Source organism: Nomascus leucogenys, chromosome 18 (genome assembly GCF_006542625.1).
Source record: "Nomascus leucogenys isolate Asia chromosome 18, Asia_NLE_v1, whole genome shotgun sequence".
Lineage (NCBI taxonomy): Eukaryota > Metazoa > Chordata > Mammalia > Primates > Hylobatidae > Nomascus > Nomascus leucogenys.
Window position 1 is genome coordinate 26,602,715 of NC_044398.1, and position 20,609 is coordinate 26,623,323.

Here is a 20,609-nt window from a genome sequence, read left to right on the forward strand (position 1 = left end):
AAACCATCTCCCTTTCTGCCCTGCTAGTTCCACAAATGTACAAAGAATTTCTCTCTTTCCTTTTCTTTTTTCTTTCTTTTTAGAGGTGGGAGTAAGCAGCAATGATTGTGCCTGGCATATGGTGTTTCTCCATTTACTTATTTTGCCTGAAATTCCATTAGAGATTTAGTCAGTTGGTCTATTTTTATAATAGTGTCTATTTTAAAAAAGGTATAACATCCTAATATGTATTAACATTCAGAGACTAGCCACTTCTTAGAAAAGCTATGAAAGGTCAGATGAGAAAAAAGGACAGTGGTGTTTGGATTCTGTCTCTGATAGAAACCCCAAGGAAGGCAAGAGGGAGTACAAGGGTTGTAGATACTCTAGGAAGAAGAGAGGATGAATCAAGGAAAGGAAAAGAGGAGGCAGAAAGAAAAGGTCTATATCATGATGTCCACTATGTGAGGTACTCACAGCACAGGAAATCTGCCTAGGTGATAATAGGGGTGATCTTCATTAGGAAAGAAATAGCTCCAAGGAGTTTTTTCTTTACATGCTAAGAAGCTGAGGCCCAGAGAGATGGAACAGGTTTCCCAAGGCAATAGCACTAGGAACTGGAACTGCAGACTTTTGAGTCCACCACACCCACCCTGAGTTGAGGTGATCTTTCTTGTGATCCCGAGAGGGAACCTTTGAAATCAAGCAGGGCCGCCTACTTCCCTGGGGGTGGGCAGAGGGTCTGAGCAATCCCTCCTTTTAGAGCGCTTTGCAGCTGGGCCACTCATCTCAAGATTGGAATATGCCATCTCCATCTTTCCTGACCTCCTTCAGTCGAGTCAGCTGTATTTGTGGAGGTGCGTTGTTCAGTCTCAGAGCATTGTTTAAATTTAAAATCAATAGAGAAAAGTGAGCCAGTGAGAGGCACAGACTGATTAAGTGCTGTCTGTATGAAGAGGTGCATCCTCTGCCACATTTCTGTTGAAAGCCTGAGAAACGTGAAGAGGATGGAGAAAAGTGAAAACAGATTAAAAATTATGTCAGATACCAAAATGCAGTAAAGCAACTGCATCTTTGACAGGTAATCAAGAATTGGGTGACTTTGAGTTCTGATTTGGCATAATGATATCAACATGTTCAGACACACACACATTCCTTGTATACACATAACACATATACAAGATACACATACAAAGTAGACACACAACATGTACTGTGTGTATTGTATAACACAACTTACATAAAGACACACAGAAGATACAATACACATACAAACACCCACATGCCCATATTCAACACACATACACACAAAACATGCAACACACATTAGTGCCTTCACACGTGCACACATGTGCAAACATTGAGCAACACAATAAAGATGTAACTTTTCCATCTCCCAATTTATTCTACATTTTTATTTTGATGAAAAGATAGCAGTAGAGGAGGAAATCTCTTCATCAGAAAATACAGTGAAAAAATTCCCAAGACATTGTCATGTATTACTGGTTATTTTTGGTGGTGAAGAGAATTATTTGAAAACAAAGAAGCCTTTCACAAGCCTCTAAAATACAAAAGATTTAATAACATTTACATCTGTGTATCAGCCATGTCTGTAATGCGAGTCATGAATAACACATAAACCAGAGCACAGAAAGAACAGAAGTGCTCACACATCATTTAAAATCCAACCCACCCCATCGTCGGTGGAATCAAATACACAGCAGGGGCAGTTCCAGTTGCTACACACACAATAGAGTCATTGGAAATGAAAACATATTAATTATGTTCCTTAAGGTTAGGAGAGAAATAGAAGGATTCACTAAACCTTTCTAACTTCTCTGTTGAAAATTTGTACCAAAGAGTACATCCTGGGTTGCCTCTTTATTTTTCCTAAGAAACTGCAGAATGAGTGTGTATATTTGTCCTGTTTTACTGTTTATTCAAGTCTGCACTTGGGGCTCAGACTTGCCTCATTGTTGTGCTGAAAATGGAATAAAGTTGGCTTGGGAAGATGGATCTTTGTTACCAGTGAATAACTTGCAAAAAAAATTACTTGTTTTAAATGCTCGACAATACCTGCACAAGTCCCAGTGGTATATGTGGAAATTCTTGCTGCTATGAAATGAGTCATGTAGTATCCAGACCTAGAGCCCATGGAGCAACATGTTTGACCATGAAGGAAATCATTCCTTAGTCTGATTTGGATAACTGTCTGTGGCCCAAATTTGGAATTGTATGTTCCTAGGCCCATTCATTTGGCTCCTGTGTATATCCAGGGATCTCCTAGGCTGGTGAGAGATCATCAGACTCTGCTAGGAGGCAACCGCTAGTGCCCAATAGAGAAGGGTGAAGCCGGGAATGGTGGCTCACACCTGTAATCCAAGCACTTTGGGAGGCCGAGTTGGGTGGGTTACTTGAGGTCAGGAGGTCGAGTCCAGCCTAGCCAACATGCCGAAACCTCATCTCTACTAAAAATACCAAAATTAGCCAGGCGTGGGGGTGCATGCCTGTGATCCCAGCTACTTGGGAGGCCGAGGGAGGAGAATCACTTGAACCCAGGAAGTGGAGGCTGCAGTGAGCCCAGATCGCCCCACTGCTCCAGTCAGGGCGACAGGATGAGATTCCATCTTAAAAAATAGAAGGATAAGTTCAGGGAGAATTGAACTGATGATTTTTGGGTGAGTTCATATTTATTCTTTAAGTCAGTATTGTGTTTTGTTTCCAGGGGTAAGACGTTCACATAATGCTAATGTTAGATTAGCACATTTTGTTTGCAGGCTTTTGTTTTGGCATTTATTTCTCCTTCTTCTTCTGCTCACTGTTTCCCCTTCTTCTGCTAGGCTTCCTTCTGATGGTGTCAGAACACGGCATGCCAGTCCAGAGTAGTTTAAAACGAGCTCTGTAAATGTCATGGAACCCCTGCCTCTGCCTCCCCTATGTGTCTCATTTCAGTGTAAAATTTCAAGCACTTCCCAGTCCTTACTGCCGCAAAAGGTTAATGGTCGTCTTTTTTTTATGTACTGTAAATGCTCAGTTCCTAAGGATAGTGTTTCAGGGCAAGTTGAGTGTAATTGCTAAATAATATAGTAATTCTCTTTTTAAATGAGTCATACTTGCGTTGTTCCAGATGCTCCTGCATGCATGTGTGTGCCTGTATACATGCATGCATGTACGTGTGTGTGTGTGTGTGTGTGTGTGTGTAGGCAGGCATGAGTGAGGCCTCCCCTTGGGGGAAGTCACCATCCCATAGGAGTTTGCACATTTGCACATTTGGGTTTTAAATGTTGTGCCGCATCCTGGGCTTTTAGGTGCTGCGGATTATGTATAATACATGACCTGCATTTACAGAGATGTGTGCTATACAGATGTAAATGTTATTATAGCTTTTATATTTTATGTTCTTGTTGAAAGATCATTTTGTCTTTGAATAATATGGCCGTTCAATTTTTTTTGGAGGGGAGGGGGTTATCTTTAAAAGAGAATATGAAATGGATATTGCACATCATATATTTCTTAAAAGTAATTTGGTATTTTAGGGTCTGGGATTGGGGCTGACTGATACACTGCCGTGATGAGATATAACCCCTGGAAAATAACAGCACCCGCACATGCCTGCATCTGTCTAACCTCATAATTCACTTTCACATTGGATTATGGATGTCTGCGTTCAGTGAGTCTATCTTCCCTTTAGGTATTATTTCAGCCCTTTGAGATAATAAGGAAAGTTTAATTGCGTTGTTAATTGATTTTTTGCACAACATTATTACCTTGATTGATTGCAGAGTTGATGAAAATGTTAGACACAGGCAGCGTGGAGTATCAGCCAGGCAAGGAGTGGGAGCCTTGTGGAGAATAGATAACCTTGATGTTAAGAGCTATATCCTTCAGATATGTCTTCCCTTGACATATTGATGGCCCCTGAAAAGGGAAAAGCTGATTGTATGCAGAATGCAATCATTAAACCCACTTCAGCTCGCTGTTGATTAATTTGTTTTTTCCTGAAGGATCTAGTTATAGGGAAGGCCTCACTTGTACCAACCGCAGCCATTTTCCAGGTTCCAGACTGTGCTTAACCCTCTAGGTGAAGAGAAGTGAGGAGGCTGGCTTGCCTGAGACGGGAAGATTGTCTTAGGGTGCGCAGGGTGTGTGCTTAAGGCTCACAAGGTGTCTCCATGCTCGGGAACACTCTATGTCCTTCACCGTAGTGCTGATTTTCCTGAAATTATTGATTCTTTAAAATGCCAATAGCATGGAACCCTTCACTGAGACCTGGTGTAAGATGAAACTGTCACTTGGGGATTCTCAGGAAGGTGTTCACCAGTCCAGTGGTGTCTGGAGAGACATGGCACTCAGGAGCTTTTATTATACATTAGGTAAAACCCTGCATGAGATTGCCCCCATGATTGGAGAATTTAGTTGTTATTGAGGTGTGCCCGTGTGTGTGTGTGTGTGTGTGTGTGTGTGTGTGTAGAGAGTGATGATAAGAAAGGATTTCTGCAGATAGTTTCTTATATTTTCAATTACTCCTCTCCCTGGCCTTATATGACACTTTCTTAGAAAAGTTTATTGAAAGCCATTATCATTTGTTCTGAGACCAGGGCCATCTTCATGGTAGCAAAAATCAGGTTGATTGATCAGTTGGTTTACTGATTGATTAATAGGACTTCTTCTGCCCTGCTTTCCTCCCCTCAACTCACACCACTTCATTCGCAACTGCCCAACCCTGCACAGAGACTCAGTGGGCTGAATTTATGGGCAAAGAAGTTGCCCCTCTGGAAGAATGCAAGCTCTTATACATACAGTACTCCTAGAGAGCCTCATCTTCTAGGGAGAACGGATTGCTTCTTCTGCCACCCCCTCGCCAGCTTCCATGCTTATTACTCATGGAACATTCTGGCTTATTTTGCCCTCTTCTTTCCTTTGTGGCTGTGCCCAATGTTCATTCAAACAAAATTTCAATTGTATAGCATTGCTGGTGGCCTACCAATAGTTACATCACCTTCCTGGAGTCCCGAGCCCCCCAGCAGAGGTCATGTGGGCTTCTCCCTGCATCGCAGAGCACCCTGTAGACGGAATTCTCTGTGTGATGCTAAGCACAGTTTCTCCTCAGGCTGCCCCACCCCCTGCATTATGAGTCTTTCTTCTCCTGAACTCACCACTGGTGCTCAGGGAGTCTAATATCCATAGAGTCTTGGCCCTCAATTACGGTAATGGCTTATAATGAGATTTTGGCCAAGTAGCAGGTAGCAGGTTATTACTTCCTGCTCAGCGTGGGCAATGTCTACGCTGTTAATTTGTGTTGCCGAATGTGGCTTAGAGCTGGGCATCAAACTGTCGGAGCCAGATGTATTCTATTAGGTGCGAGGCTCACATTGGCCCATGGGCAATATTTTTCCCCCCAATACGGAAGCATGTTAACTCACCACAGGGTGAATCCTGACAAATTCAAGCCAGCCAAATAAAAGGGGTAATATCCCAAGCCATCAAAGTAGTACATTCTAGAGACAGATAACACCTGGTACCACCCACTGTCAGCAGTGTCTCTCTGACTGGGGCATTCTATTGATAGGCAAAAAACACACCCATCTCAATATTGCTGGAGAGGCTCTGGTGCCTTCATTAAGTTTTAATGAGCCTGACCCTAATGAAAGCCCTTATAACATGCTCTTCTACTACTTTCCTTGTTTTTATCTTGGGCAGAAAAAAATGTACAGAGGTTCATATAACCCTTATAACCTGCTTTCTACTATTAATTCTTCCTTAACCTACAGTTTTCTTGCATTAACACATACACATATACATTTACATATATACATGCACGCACGCACACACACACACAGCTTTTTCCCAAAGCAGGTTAGAGGATGGGGAGTTGAAGATCAGGAAATTATGAACATATTTTACCATTTGGCACCGGGATGAGCTAGTGTCCAAGAATTATGCTGTGCTTTCTGCAACAACAGACTGGGTCATTTTTTGTAAAGCAAACTTTTCGGTTAGATTATATATCATCAGATTCCCTTTGTTTTCTTTTCGGAGAAAGCAATTTAGGGTGTGCTGGAGTTAGGAAAGATTATGGTGGTATCAGTACAGGAAGAGTTTGTTTGGATTCTAATGAAGGGCAGGTGGAGCCTGGACCAATGCGCCCAAGTAAGGAAGGCCTTTTCCCCAATCCTTGCAGGGTTTGAATTATGACAAACCCAGTTGTTACAGGGTCTGCTTAATTTTATTTGAAAGGTTTCTTTCTTTTTTTTTTTTTTTTTGTAGCTTGAAGAATTAGGAAAACAAGAAGGCAACTTGTCTTTATTTTCAGTGACTCTCTTGAGAAATTTCAGCCTGCAGAACCAGACAGAACTGTGGATGTTCCCTGCTTTTGATGTAAGCTCTCTAATAGGAACAGATCTGAAGCCCAAAAGCAAATTTCTGCTTGAGAGCAAAGCCAAAATTCCCATTCAGACTCTGCAGGAGGGCCCCCACTGCTCAGATTTCTTCATACAAGATTCTGTCAGTTTTGGGGGAGTCTAAAGACTTTCTGTGAAATTTTTCCTGCAAGTTATTTTTTGGTTATACTCCATAAATGATGGTTCAGATCTGTTCTACTTATCCAAAGAAACTGTTTTCTTCTTTTTTCCTGTTAATGTAATTGCACATCACTAAAATTTGAATGTTTATGGTTTTTGTTTTAGATAAAGAGCTGGAACAACCTTTTATTATTATTATTATTTAGGTATCATTAGCTTTCAGACTGCTATTGGGGATAAAATAAAACCTCCATTTGCCAAAACTCAAGACACTAGAACCCTCAGTTAACCAGATTTTTAGATCTCTGATTGTAGACAGTCTTGATTTTACAAGAATAAAAACTAGTGTCATGAATTTTACTTTTTAAAAAGAAATAAGGGCCCCTCTTTAGGTTGTCCTAAAACAGTGTTTCTTAAAGATGGTCCCTCAGCATCGGCATTACCTGGGAACTCGCAAAAATGCGTACTCTTGGCCCCGACTCAGATCCACGGAATCAGAAACTCTGGGGAATGGGGCTTGGCAAGCTGTGTTTTAACAGGCCTTCTCAGTGATTCTGATGCATGGGCAAGTCATAGAACCACTGTCGCAGGGCCAACCCATACATTTCTACCTATAACTGTCCAGGGATGTATAATAAATGCTGGGGTTCAGAATAAGTATGCTGAGATCTTTTCATCTGTTCCACAATTAAAAAAAAATGTACTGCATACCTGCTATGCCCTTGGCTTTACGATGCATGGGTGAAAATCTATTGTTTTCGATTTTTTGGAGCTCATGTAAGCAGGAGATCCTAAGATCTTGAGAAATGTTCAATCCGCAGTCTTCCCACCCCAGCTAATCTCCTAACTGTACTATCCTCACTAAAGGCACTCAAGGAAATACTCAGTTGTGGTCACTATGATTACCTAGTAAGACAGTGAAACTGACTTTGGTTTTAGTGTCTTATGTGTGAAAATTCAAAAAGGTTTCTAGCTAACCATGAGTTAATGAGATAATTTAATTAACAAGGACCCAACATTCCCCGAGTGGCTAGTTAGTCACATGACTGTTATATTAGGAAAGCTAAGAAGATGTGTGAGGGCCATTTTATACTTGCCTCACTGACCACTTGAGAGGCCTCTCGGCTGAGATGGAGAATAACACCTGGACCCAGCTCTGGTTTCCCCTGCCTAGAAGGCCAGTAACTCCAATTTGTGTTTACTCCTTCCCTGATTGAATCCACTCATGTATTTTTATCCTAGAAAATTCTAATTTAAAATGCCATTCCCTAGAATGTTATACCTTTATTGCTGTTTGTTTTTTTTTTTTTTTTTTTAAATAATGATATGTTTGAAATCTCTAGAAGCCCACAAATACCTCTCTCTCCTAAAGGGAGGTGATCATTTGTTGTTGCAGGCATGAAAATAGTTACTTGACCCATGTACCAGAGACCAATGATGGGGATCAGATGAGGATCAAACAGCAGCTGGAATTATTGTCATATTTTTGTCTCAGTAGCTTCTGCCTCTCTTTTTTGATGACACTGGGACCAGGTACCCTGAGAGGGAAGCCAATTCTAGGTAGATTTAGGGGGAGGGGGAGCATTAAAAGAGGATAACTTTGTGTGTATTGATCCATTTTTCATTTTTATTTATTTTTATGTTTTTTACTTTTTTGACTGTCAAATGATGGCATATTTTTTTGAACTTTCATGGTAAAAATGATTTTTTCCCCCTAAGAAATGCAGGAAATCTTTAGTATTTTGAATGCTTCTTTACATTTGTGGAGGTGATATGCAAAAATCCCCAATCTCTGAGCCTGGAAGATTAATTAGAACAATTGATGGTAAAGAAAATCAGTCCCTGAAATTGAGGCAAGAAGAACCCCAAAATGGGGGGCAAGGAGTGTCTGATAGCCCCATTCCTGAAAGCCTTCAGCACAGATTGACCAAACATGACATACTGATCATTAAGGAACCTGTAATTGGTGACCAAAAGCACAGTGTGGCTGTAATGGCTCTCCCTGAATAGTTGCCGCCATTTATTTATTTATTTTTTTTAAAAGCAAGCGGCTGCTTTCCTAAATTCATGCTGCCCTCTAGTGGTGATGCTCCCGACTTCAGCTAGAAGGTGGAAAGGATGAATGTAGAGATAATGGCGGGAATGGAGGAGGTGGTGACGGGGTGGCTTTTTCCTTTCTTTCTTTTTTCTCTCCTGTCTGAAAGATGTCTGAGTTTCTCACTCAAACATTGAGAAAGAAACGTGAGGCCAGAGCACTTGACCACTGTCCGCTTTGACTGACAGCCTGGCTGATGTGACATCATCCATCACGGACCCGCACTGAAGGGCACTTCACAAATCTGAACGGATTCGCATCCCATCTCGGCATGCACTTTGGAATCCAGCCCATCTCAAATCCATTAAGCCCTACTTAGAATATAGACATAGGAGAGAGGAGAAATACACTCACACCAAACTAGTCTTGCAGTTCAAGTTTCTCTCTAAGAAAAAGCAAGTAAGAATGAGCCTACTAAGGGTGTGGGTGATCTTTGATGTTCTCCAGAGACCCCTGGTTCCTGTGAACATGACTGAACAAATAAATAATGAATTTGAAAAATAAGCGGAAAAGCAAAATTTATATTCCTGTCGCCAAGGCAGTATCTTATAATTCAGGGATATTTCTGGGCTAGATAGAGTTGTATGGGTGCCTGGTCCGGTTCTGTCACCTTCCAAAAGCCAGTTGGAACCTTATTTTTCTCCTCTGTAAAATGAAGGAATTTACCTAAAATGAGGTTCTTTAAATTCTTTCTCAGCTTGAGAATCCTCCAATACAGTTAAAGAAATACTTGAAAAGTTTACCATTCTGTATCGAAGCTTACTAGGCAGTACAGCAAATCACAGATAATCCTTATAAGACGGTATAAACAATTCATTGTTTAGGAAGTCAAGAATAAAAACTGTTTCAGGCTTCATCTTTGGCTTGGACAAAAAAAACCCAAAATGTAACCTGAGGCTAAAAAACGAAATTTGGACCGCTAAGAAGATTTAGCGGTTTATTTGGGGGGTGGGGAGGAGAGGGGTTGTTGGAGAAAGGAAATATTTACCATGGAGTTTGACATCTCATATTTATAATACATTTCTGTTTGATAGAAATACAATGTGTATAGAGGTAGGAGCCAAAAAAGGGAGCTCCCAGTGAAGGGGGCTAGTGAGCCCACCCTCCAATCTGAGAATCTTTCTGTCAGTTGGTACTCACTTGTTACTACCCCCAATCCAAAAAAAAAAAGGAAATTAAAAGGCATTGACATCTAAGCAAAAGTACATTGTCTGTTTCCTTTCCAGGATTCACATAATGGAAATATTCCCTGCCAGATAATGTTTAATCTGTTAGCCTAATATTTCTTTCATGTGGAAAGGACTGAATGGCCCACTCAGTCTGGATAGAGCCACAACACCTGTAACCTGAGTGTGGGGTCCAGGGCCCAAGATGGGATAGTAGAGAATGTCACTAAGGATCTGCTCAAAGATGCAGTTATTTCTCAGACTTGGACCAGCTTTCCCATTTTCCACTGACAGATTATATGACAGACTATATGAAGAACTTGCCCTGCATTTTTTTCTCCTCTCTTTCCTTCCCCACCTCCCCTTCTTCTTCTAAGATGACAAGCCTCGTTTCAGCTGCCCTGGGAGCCCAGGGTGTGTTTCCTAGAGGCTCTGGTTTGTCACACGACAATGAGCCTGCCCACTCTGTGACTGCCTGTTTAGCCTCCCTGGTCTGGGAGGGTAGCCCCACAGCCTTGCCTGCTGATCACCTTCACAATAAATTTTGCCAGTATCCCTTCCCTGCTGATTGACTTCCTTCCCCTGTTTTTCCTTCCCTACAAACAAGTGGGTGAGACTCGACAAGGCCCAGCATTTGTCTGGGCAGGCTGTGTAATCTGTCCTCTCCCAGTGGAAAGCCGCACTGGACGGGTCTGAGCATTGGAGTCAAATGCCCTCTTGTCAAAAGGATAGGTTGCCTGGCATTTTTGTTAGCTTTCTTTCCAGGTATGGCGCATCCTAACCCTTGAATTGGTGCTCCACACTCTAATATGTTGTCTGGCATTTGGTAGAAGACAGCATGTCAGAACCCCACAGTTTGGACCCTATCATGCACTTGGTATTCAACTTTGTCCTTCATACTCTTTGTGCTAAGAAATGAATAAAAACTAATGTTTACTCTACTTTGTGATAACGATGTTGGTAGAAATAATCAACCTGGGAAAAAAAGGACAGCAACTAATCCTGCACGTAATATAATTTATGATGAGTGAAAAACGGACCAAAGATTTATATCTTGTTGATATATTGAAAACCACACAAATACATGGGGAGGAATTAGCCTTGATAGAAATAATGAAAACAAAATAAAATTGAAATGAGCTAAAACTACACACAATAAAATTTGTTGACTAAAGTTTAACAGCAGACTCAAGTCTTCTTGTCACAATTTAGATCTGCAATATTTTACTCAAGGAAATGGGACTTTGTAAAAATAAATGACTTTACAAGAGATTTAGAAGATGTAATCAGCACAATTTAGTATTTGGCCAGAGCTGATTGAGGAATTTAACCTTACTGTAAAAATTACCTGATAAAGAATTGATCCCATTGAAAATAAATTCAATAAAATAGAAATGAAAATGTTAAAAATAGAAATGGTTTTTTGTATTTAAAAATTGATTAAGGAATTAAATTGGCTAAATGGAGTTTGCTGTGAATAATTAATGCTTTCTCAAAGACAAATTACCAGGCTAGTTTACATGTTTGCATTTATAAACCTGAAGTCAAAGCATCCCTGGACTCAGAGTTGGAGAATTCAAATGTCTACCAGTGCAAGACATCAGGGTCAGTGTAGCAGGGTAGGAATACCCCTTGTGGGGTTGTTTTTGTACAGTGAAGGTGAAATAGGAAGCGTGGTTTGAAGTGGTCACTGCAGTATTTAGCAAGGACAGTGTGCAGTACCCCCGCCCCCATAGTGCAAGAGCCCTAACAGAGGTTTTGGGGGTTATAGCATGCACTGTTGCGATGCAGTACCCCATTCCCACCCAATATGCAGATGATAAACCGAGACACTTGCCTGAAGTCATGCTCAGCTAGGTTGGGAAACAAGTCTCACACTTTTTTTTGCCTTCTCCAGCCTCCCCTGGGTAAGGTGGAGAGCCTTTCTTCATTTCATCTCCAACCTAAGGCATCTCAGATGTGCGGCAGATGAAGGGAAAATATACTGGGTGGAGAAGAAGGTCTTTGTCCTTCTTCCTGAAAAACTGCTCCCACACAATCCCGTCCCCTAAGACCTTTTAAAGTCTCTCTTCTTTATTTTGTCTTAGTATTTAAGTAGCTTACACTGAAGTAGGATGTTGTGCTAGGAGCCTGTCATTTCACAGGCTCCACTAAATCCTGTGTGATAGCCACAGCAGAGCTGATAGCACATCACACGGGCTGACCTCAGGGTATTGCTCCAGCTACTTCTCAAGATCATAAAACATGGGTGTTTATTCCTTTCCAGTTCCCCATGTATTCACAGCCTGCACTTAACAAAGACTGAGGAATGTGCTTTCTGGGGAATGTCCCTTCCCACTGTATGATGTTTACAGCTCTTTAGGCCAGATGATAATGTTCACTGCACTTCTCTCTTTTCAACTAGATGTTGTGATTGCTTTGTTTTTGTGGGAGAAAAGTGTTTGGGGTAAAAACACCACCACGATTTAGGAACTGAGGCTGTTGCCTCCTATTACTCTTTCTTGTTCAATGGGGCAAATATTTAATCTGTATATATTTTCAGAGTGTTTCAAATGTCTGAAGTCATACCAGAGGTTAAAAGATGAGTGTCCAGCAATTGACATTCCTTACTTTGTGGATTCTGTGTAAATTTTATATACATGATTATTTTAATGGCATTAATTTATTCAACAAATATTTATTGAATATCTCATCTGTACCAAGTGCAGATGCTCTCCAACTTACGAAGGTTCAACCTATAATTGTTTAACTTTACAAAGCTGCACACAGTTGATAGCTGTAACCCCATTGTAAGTTGAAGGGCTTACAACTTCAGGTAGTTTCAAGTAATGATGCATTTTTGATTTACAATAATTTCAACTTACAATAGGTTTATTGGGATGTAGCTCCATGGTAAACAAGATGCTTCTGTATGGTTTTAGGTACGGGGTGTTAGAAATTGGGGAGGGAGAATATTGTAGGGGATGACACATTTATGGACATGTATAGAGTCCCATGGAAACATTGTTCTAGAGCCTTCTGCAGTGGACCAAGATGCTCCTGATCACCTTTTCCTTTCTGTCACTGGGCCCATCTACCTCTTCACAACATTGTTATCACCTTTTGCAGGGGTCAGGAGGTATCTAGTTCCTTCCTTTCTCATACAGATAAGAGAATAGGAGTTCTGTGGGGGAACCCTTTATCCCCTGCCTCCATCCTAGTGCTAATTATAAACTCCTAGTATCACAATGGGATCAAGATATGTTTGTGATTCCGTAGCTACATTATAAACTCATATGAAATAGCATTTAAAATAATGATCCCTAAAGTGATGACTACCAAAACTAACAATAGTGATAGTTATTCCATTTTACAAATATAAATGTGTTGGTCCAACCTGCACTCCAATATCAAATGCATTTTTGTATTTTTACATGCAGATTCTTGTTTTTTACCACTAAAATTTTAACGACAGACCACTTGCTTTGATGGCTAGGCTTTAGTTCTGTTGAATACAGAGTTATGAGACTTGGGCTTATGCCAAAGCCAGTGGGACACAGCCTAGTTAGTGTTCAGCACTTCTAGCTGTATGAAATGCAGATTGCAGGAAAGTTAATGAAAACCCTTTCCTCAGGGATTTTGGGGTCCTCCAGAGGCCCTCTTCTATCCAGGTTATACTGTGGGGTTACAGGCTGGATGGGTTTCAAGGGCTGACTTAGTCCAAATCAATTTTTTATTGACTGACCTGTTGAATTTGTCTCCTGCATCAGGCAATATTGGACCTGGTGTTCTCATCTTCATAAGGAAAACATTGGAAAATGCCAAATCACCTATTTCAGAGCTAAAATGAACCTCTGAGATTATCTGGCCCCTTGCCCTTGTTTTACAAATGGGGAAACCTGCCCAGTGAGGGAAAGGGACATGTACATGGTCACATGACTGTTGGGGCAGGGCTGGATCTAAATGCAGGTCTTCCCCCACTTCCCCTTACTAAATAGACTATTGAACTGCAGCTGGAAGTGTGAGGCCATCCAGGAATCAGGGAGTCCAGGATGCTGGATGAATGGATGTGCAAGAATTCCCTTCCCTGGACTGGGCTCTCAGGGCCTCCCCCAGCAAAATCTCTGGTACTGACCCTGCAGTCCCAGCCTTATATCCAAGAAAGGAGGCTGATTCCCACCCACTTAGGCAGCCCCAAGGTTATAACTTAACCTGTATAATTAGGACGTCCATTCCAGAGGGGGAAAACATGGAAAAGATAAAGGGCCTCTTTAAAACAGATTCTCCCTGATACATTTTTTTCATAATTATAGCTTTAACAGCTTATGGTGATGGGAAAGCTGGCTACTTAAGAAAAATTAGGACTCTCATTTGGCAGGAGAGAATCCCCCAGGGGACGATGCCCTGTCATTTTTAAGGGTCTCTCGAAAAGAAACCCCACACAGACAGCTGCACGTCAGCCTGACACAGGGCAAGCCTGCTTTACTTACTATGGCCAAAGCCAGATCTTTTAATTAAAAACACTGCATATGCCATTAAATGTGTTGTTCCCCCTCCAGTCCCAAGACGTCGTAGTTTGAGGAGATACAAACAAATGAATCCATTGCAGATGTGCAGAGAAACCATTGCCTACTGAGTCACAAACCAGCGGGTTCCCAAATTCCAGCCTCGGAGTGCCTCCCCATCAAAATGTTCTTTGCAAGCAAACTGTTCCCTCTGTAATTTTCACAGTTTATGGCAGTTGCCATGGCGGGAGAAGAAGGGCTGTGGGGAGGATGAGGGAGAGGGAAACACAATGCCACCTCACTTAATTTACGAGCAGAGCCTCATATTTCACAAATAACCTTCATGATAAATAAAGGCCTGTGGCCACACATGGGACTGTGCTGTTGTGTGCATGTTTGCTTTTCCAGGTTAATTTTATTTATTTATTTTTGAACACAAAAGTCACATATTGGGGGTAATCACATCCTGACTCTGAGCTCTGGGAGGAGACTCACAGAGGCAATTCTCGCTTAATTTCAGCCACTGGCGATGGTTTGAGTTTGACAATTTCAGCCGATTCTTACCATCGCTAGCCAGAGCACCTTTCTCCCCGGGCGAGCACCAGCAGCTGGATCTCATTTTCAACTGCCAGGCCATCCCCACGCCTTCCTGGAGCAGCCCACAGACTGAGTGCCGTCCTTTCCGGGAGTTTATTCAAGGTGACAGCTCCTCACACAATGGCCTTCTGATCACCTCAAGTAGCCAAGATATCAGTGGGGTCGGGCGTGCTCCTCCTGCAAATTCCAAATTTAGATTGACTGAGGTTATCCTTAGGCCCCTTGACCCCAGCACTCCAGCAGAACAGAACTGCCAGGACCTTCGCAGCCACAGTGAGTTTTGTAATGATGTCTGGGGAGAGATGTTCTGCAGGGGCAGGCAGAGAAGACCCCAAGTGATGGGGAGTGATGTCAGCTTTCGTTAGAGCGGCAGACAGCGTTAGAATATCCTTGGCATAATATGGTGCTGGTATCTCTGTCAGTATCTCTGTTTTCCGTCACCGCACACAATCCTGGGCCTGTCTGCAACCCTGACGGTGTCTTTTCAGATCAGGCTGTTGCCAGCACAGAGACTAGCTCCGCTCTTCACCACACAGCCCCTTTGTTTGAAGTCTGCCCTTTTGTCATTAATGCACTTGATGTCTATTTAAATCTGACAGTGAATGCGGTATCTGTTTTCCTGTCAAGAGATCATTGACAATATTAATACCTCATGTCCTTGCCTCATTTTCCAAGCGCTGACACCTAGCCGCAGTCTCCTGCATTCATCAAACAGCCTTCTCTCACCAGGATGTCTATAAACATTCTTGCTTCCAGGCCCAAAGAAACAGAGTAGGCCTTAAAAAGGACTTTTATCAATGCCAGCCAGAAAGAAGGCTCGGGAATGTGGTACAGAACACATCCCAGCCCACGTTCCAGGAGCATCCAGCCTGTTTCTAGGGCGGCACTTGCCATTCAAGTTGCATCTAAGTGAGATCTGGAGTTGAAGTTTACCCTGGAGAAAGGGAAGAGAAAAAAGCAGTTGAATCCCTGAATGTACTGGGGAGTTTACTGGAGAAAGGGCACTCATGGTGGGTGGCGTGTGTGTGTGTCTGTGTGTGTGTGTGTGTGTGTGGTATGTGTGTGTGTTTGCCTTTCATCCTTTTGCTTAAGAGAAAGACTGTGTTCTTTATGACATCCGACAGACCTATCCGTTCCTTTTTATTAAAATTCATGTTATCCTAGTGCTGTAGAAAGAAATTAGCATCCTTTGGTCCCATCCTTCCACATTCTTCAGGGTTTATTTGAATCAATTATGTTTAAGGAAGCCCTCTGTGGATACCTGGCAGAACTGAGGCACTCCCACCCAGGCCTGTAGTGGATGCTATTCCTGGAGCAGAGCCTGATCAGCCAAGCCCACAGACCAGCAGGGTCCTGGCATGGGTGACAATATTAGTACAATGCTGGTGGCTACATAATTCAGCACGATAAAGGAAACAGCTCAATGTCAACAACTAAAAGAATAATTTAGGTCCCAAGAAGGGTCTCAGTGAGGTTCCATCCAAGCTCAAAGTTTCCAGGCACCAGACCAATACTGAAAACCAGAAATTGGGGATTAGGGGCCAAGGAGAAAGCATGACCAAGGAGGAGGAATGAGCCACAGTAAACTTGCTCATGGGAACATGGCAGGAAGTAAAACTAATGAGAGTGAGCCCAAGGCCAGCTTTGAGGCCGCAGAACAATGTCACCCTCTCTCCATTGCCAACTCTGAGAGACTATGTGACCCCAGCAATTTCTAGCTTTGTTCCAAGCCATCCAAACCAGGGAGCATCTGCTCTGTCCTTAAAAGTTTCTAAAAGTCATTTTGATCCTTATGTAAGAATAAGGTTTGAAGTTTTGTAGTGGAGAAACATCTCTTTTACAGTTGCAAAAATATTTACTACTTAGAACTTCTGATGTGAAGAACCTGGTTAATTTCAAGTACTAATTTATCACAAATTAACCAAAAAAAAAAAAAAATGGGCTTGTTGGTTTCACACTATCACACTGACAGAAAAAAACAAATCATCATGTCCCTAGGTAGCTATTTTCACAGGCAGATTTGTGGCTCTTGAATGAATGTCTTATGGACATTTCCTTTCTCTGTTTTTTTCTAGTTGTGTACAGTTCAGAGACTCGAGTCCGATTAGCGCTAAGACAACTCTGTCCAACTGAATTTAAAATGTTTTTCTAAACACGTGCATTCCTGGAGCAGAGTTTACGTGAGGAGTTTTTGTTTTTGTTTTTCTTTTTTATGAGGTCACTATTACTCACATGGCTGTGTGGGAGAGATAGAGAACATGCATAAATAACAACAAAGCAAGCATTCTAATTTGCACACCTTGTTTTTTTAAGAGTATAATCATTGGCTGGAATTAATAGGAGCAGCTCTGAATGAAACTTACTCAGCATGTAAGTGAAATAACTGAGATTAGAATCCTGAATTGTTACCTTGGACCTGGAGCATTTACCTCCTTCTCTACCTGCTTATCTCCATCTCCTTCAAGGTGTGTTAACCTCATGATAATCAATCACTTCCATGATCAACAATCTCGCTTCTTTTGAGATACTCTTAGGATTTCTGCTCTAAAAACTTAGACTCCTGGGACTTGATTTTCTTTGCTTTTTTCTCAGAAATGTATCTCTTTCTTGTCCAGTTGCAGCAAAATCGAGTGTATGTGGAGTTAAACTCCTACAATTAAATGTGCTATTTCAGTTAAAAAAAAAAAATGTTTTTCTACAAATAGAAGAAAATAAAAATGCAGGTAGCAAAAACAAAACAGATTTTTCCTTGATAATCCCACAGAGCTTTCATAATAACTATGGAGGTGATTTCTTATGGGTATTTAGAATAAATAATGAGTTGATTAAAAAGTTCAACCCTATTGTAAGGGCATTTTTCATTGTTAAGTCTCCTACAGTCTTCTTCAATGAGAAGTCTCCTACAGTCTTCTTCAATGAGAGGAGAGCCTTATACAGAGCCACAGAGTTACTTAAAGTAAAACTGAAAATGGAAATCAAATTCATTCTGACCGGAGAAAGAGAGTTCAGGATGCCTGTAAGAAGCCATTTAATGTTGGAGGCTCTTTTGTTCATGTCTATGTGGTGTTTTTTTTTTTTTTTGAGACGGTGTCTCTGTCGCCCAGGCTGGAGTGCACTGGCACAATCTCAGCTCACTGCAAGCTCCACCTCCCGGATTCACGCCATTCTCCTGCCTCAGCCTCCCAAGTAGCTGGGACTACAGGTGCCCACCACCACGCCCAGCTAATTTTTTTTGTATTCTTAGTAGAGACGGGGTTTCGTCATGTTAGCCAGGATGGTCTCGATCTCCTGACCTCGTGATCCACCTGCCTCGGCCTCCCAAAGTGCTGGGATTACAGGCGTGAGCCACCACGCCCGGCCATCCATATGGTATTTTGTCAACACCACCTCTCTTCCTTAATCATCCCATATGTGCTCAATGCCTGGTGCCTGCCAGAATTTGGAATAGTCTCTCTGGAAGTTAACAATATTGCTTCATGATAAAGGGTATCAAAATAGTCACATTCTGGGAAGATTGTTCTACATCTTTTGCTTGGGCTGGGTTCATCTTTAAATTCTTAATTTTCCATTCTTAGAAACTCTACTAAGGGAAACTGGAGTGAGGAGAGGCTACATTCTGGGGAGTAATTGGCCAAATTAGAAAAGTATCTAACATGTGGAAGAGAAGTCATGCAGAAAGCGATATTCTTAGGAACCTGTACTTGTAGTGACATTTTATTTCAATGTCAGCTGTGAGGCTGACAGAACCTTCTTGTCTGTGAGGACAAAAAGGGAAAGTTCTTCCCTTCTGGGGCTTCATCCACTTTCTGCTGCTCATTGGATCTATGATTGTCTTGCATGTCTGCTTTTCAGCATCTGTGTTTCCCTGCTATGCTAATTGTGCCACCTGTAATGATGTATGTCTTTTTATTCGCAGGTGTCCTGGGGAAGTGTCGCTACGTTTACTATGGGAAAAACTCAGAGGGCAACAGGTTTATCCGAGATGACCAGCTCTGAAGCCAAGTTCTGTATACCTTCACCCATTTCATGAAAATAAAATCAAAAGGGAAATCAAAAATAAAGAAAACGCTAAAGAAAAAACAATAGCCCACATTGCCTCTCTTTGGGAAAAGCTATGACTTCAGCTTTTGGTACCTTCTGCTGACTTTGCCAGGCCTGTCAAGATGATCCTTCTGCCTTAGACTGAGTGGTCACATAGAGATTGACATGATTGCCCTTAAGCAGGTCTCATCCACCAGGGTGACAGACAGCGGTGGCGAAGCAACGGGGCTGACAGCATGAACACCATGATAGATGGCCTGGTCCTGCCACTGCTCACAGGGGAGCAGAGGTCACACCTGGGGCCTCCCTGGACATGCTCAGTGGCTGCAGTCAAGTGAGAAAGACTGTCCTCAGCTCGCCTACTGAGTTGAAATCCCTCTGATATCGTCGTGCTGCGGGCTTATTTTTAGTGAAATAGTCACAGTTTAGGGGACGGCCACTCTCCCTCACTCCCTTTAAATCTTAACGTCCTGTATTCTGCATATACATAGCTCCCATCTTTTCCCCTCCACCTTCCTTTAGCATCATTTTTATGACAGGTGGTGCATTTCAGTTTGCAGTTTTTCAGAGAACAAGGTATAACTTCCCAGCCAGGTCATACATTTATGGCTGGCTTCATGTTGCTACAATCCCTTTATTGGCGTAAATAGCTTTCCCTAAATCCCTGACTACGAAAGCATGGACCCTTATCTTGTTTCATTCAACTCTAAATCCACTTCTTGCCCTGAATATGATGCAGTGTAAAGCGGTAAGGCATCTTTCTCAGCACAAGGGTTTGGTTGCACCAGGGACTCTTATTTATTAATTTATTTTTAACCGTACACACTTCCAGTGATGCCTGTGGCCATACTTGTGCGTGGGGCTGGCTTGCTCCTTCGGGTGCTATTTAAAGGGAGTGAGGTGATGAAAGATAGAGTGATGGGTCAGGAGGTTAAAAAACAAAATTAAGACTGTTGAAAGCACTCACCAGACCAAAGAGTTTTTATAGAAGGCACAAACCTTTTGGATTTTGCATCTTTGTCATGACCTCTCAGAAATCAAATCCACAGGTTGTGAGACTGTGCTATGTCTTCCTGTATGCTTGGCTGTGCACTAGCACTAATGTCACAAGGAACATAAGTGTGATCATTGCTAGTTGGGTGACTCTAAGTTTATCTAACTTGCTGGTGCACCAGTCAAATCACTCTAGAAGATATTCAAAAGGCTGATTGTTCTTAACACGATAGTGTTTATTTTTCTGCTGCTTCTGTTTAGGCCCAGTGTTCATTGTCCTCTCAGTATTAGATCAGTTTGATGACAGCAAAACCTGAAAGAGAATCCCTCCAAGTTATAGATACTAGGGACTGAGGGACTAGGAGCTGCTATTGCAAAACTGTGGGGACTCAGAATCCCTAAGCTGCCCAAGGAGAACCTACTTTCTCAGCTCTAGCCCGTTTACATAGCCTCTGGCCCACTGAGTCAACACAGGCCTTGAATGACATGTATTGAGGCTGGCAGGAGTCCCTGTTAGAGATTACGCAACCTTTGTTAATCAGTTCTTTAGACAAGTTAACATTAAAATCCTGAAAACCATGAATAATTGGAGAATGTTGAATGTTTGCCTTTATCTCTCAAATCCATTAGTAACTGGAGTTGAGTACCTTTTCTCTGTTTGATCTACAAAACAGCACTGGAAAAATGCTTCAAATTATCTGCATTTGGTCCCACCCTGGGTCGTTGTTTAGAA

The 20,609-nt window shown here is 42.0% G+C and overlaps 1 protein-coding gene across 2 annotated transcripts in view; it reads left to right on the top strand.

Moving 5' to 3' along the window:
* The window catches only part of LRMDA (leucine rich melanocyte differentiation associated), a 1,126,997-nt gene extending 1,108,072 nt beyond the window's left edge, over window positions 1-18,925 (top strand). The window contains exon 7 of one of the 2 annotated variants that reach the window (XM_004091143.3): window positions 18,759-18,922. In XM_004091143.3, the coding sequence (XP_004091191.1) occupies window positions 18,759-18,838 (80 nt within the window). In that variant the 3' untranslated portion in view covers window positions 18,839-18,922. Of the gene's footprint in view, window positions 1-18,758 lie in introns of both variants that reach the window. The other variant, XM_003271288.2, reaches the window with a different exon arrangement.
* The last annotated feature ends 1,684 nt before the right edge of the window (window positions 18,926-20,609 follow it).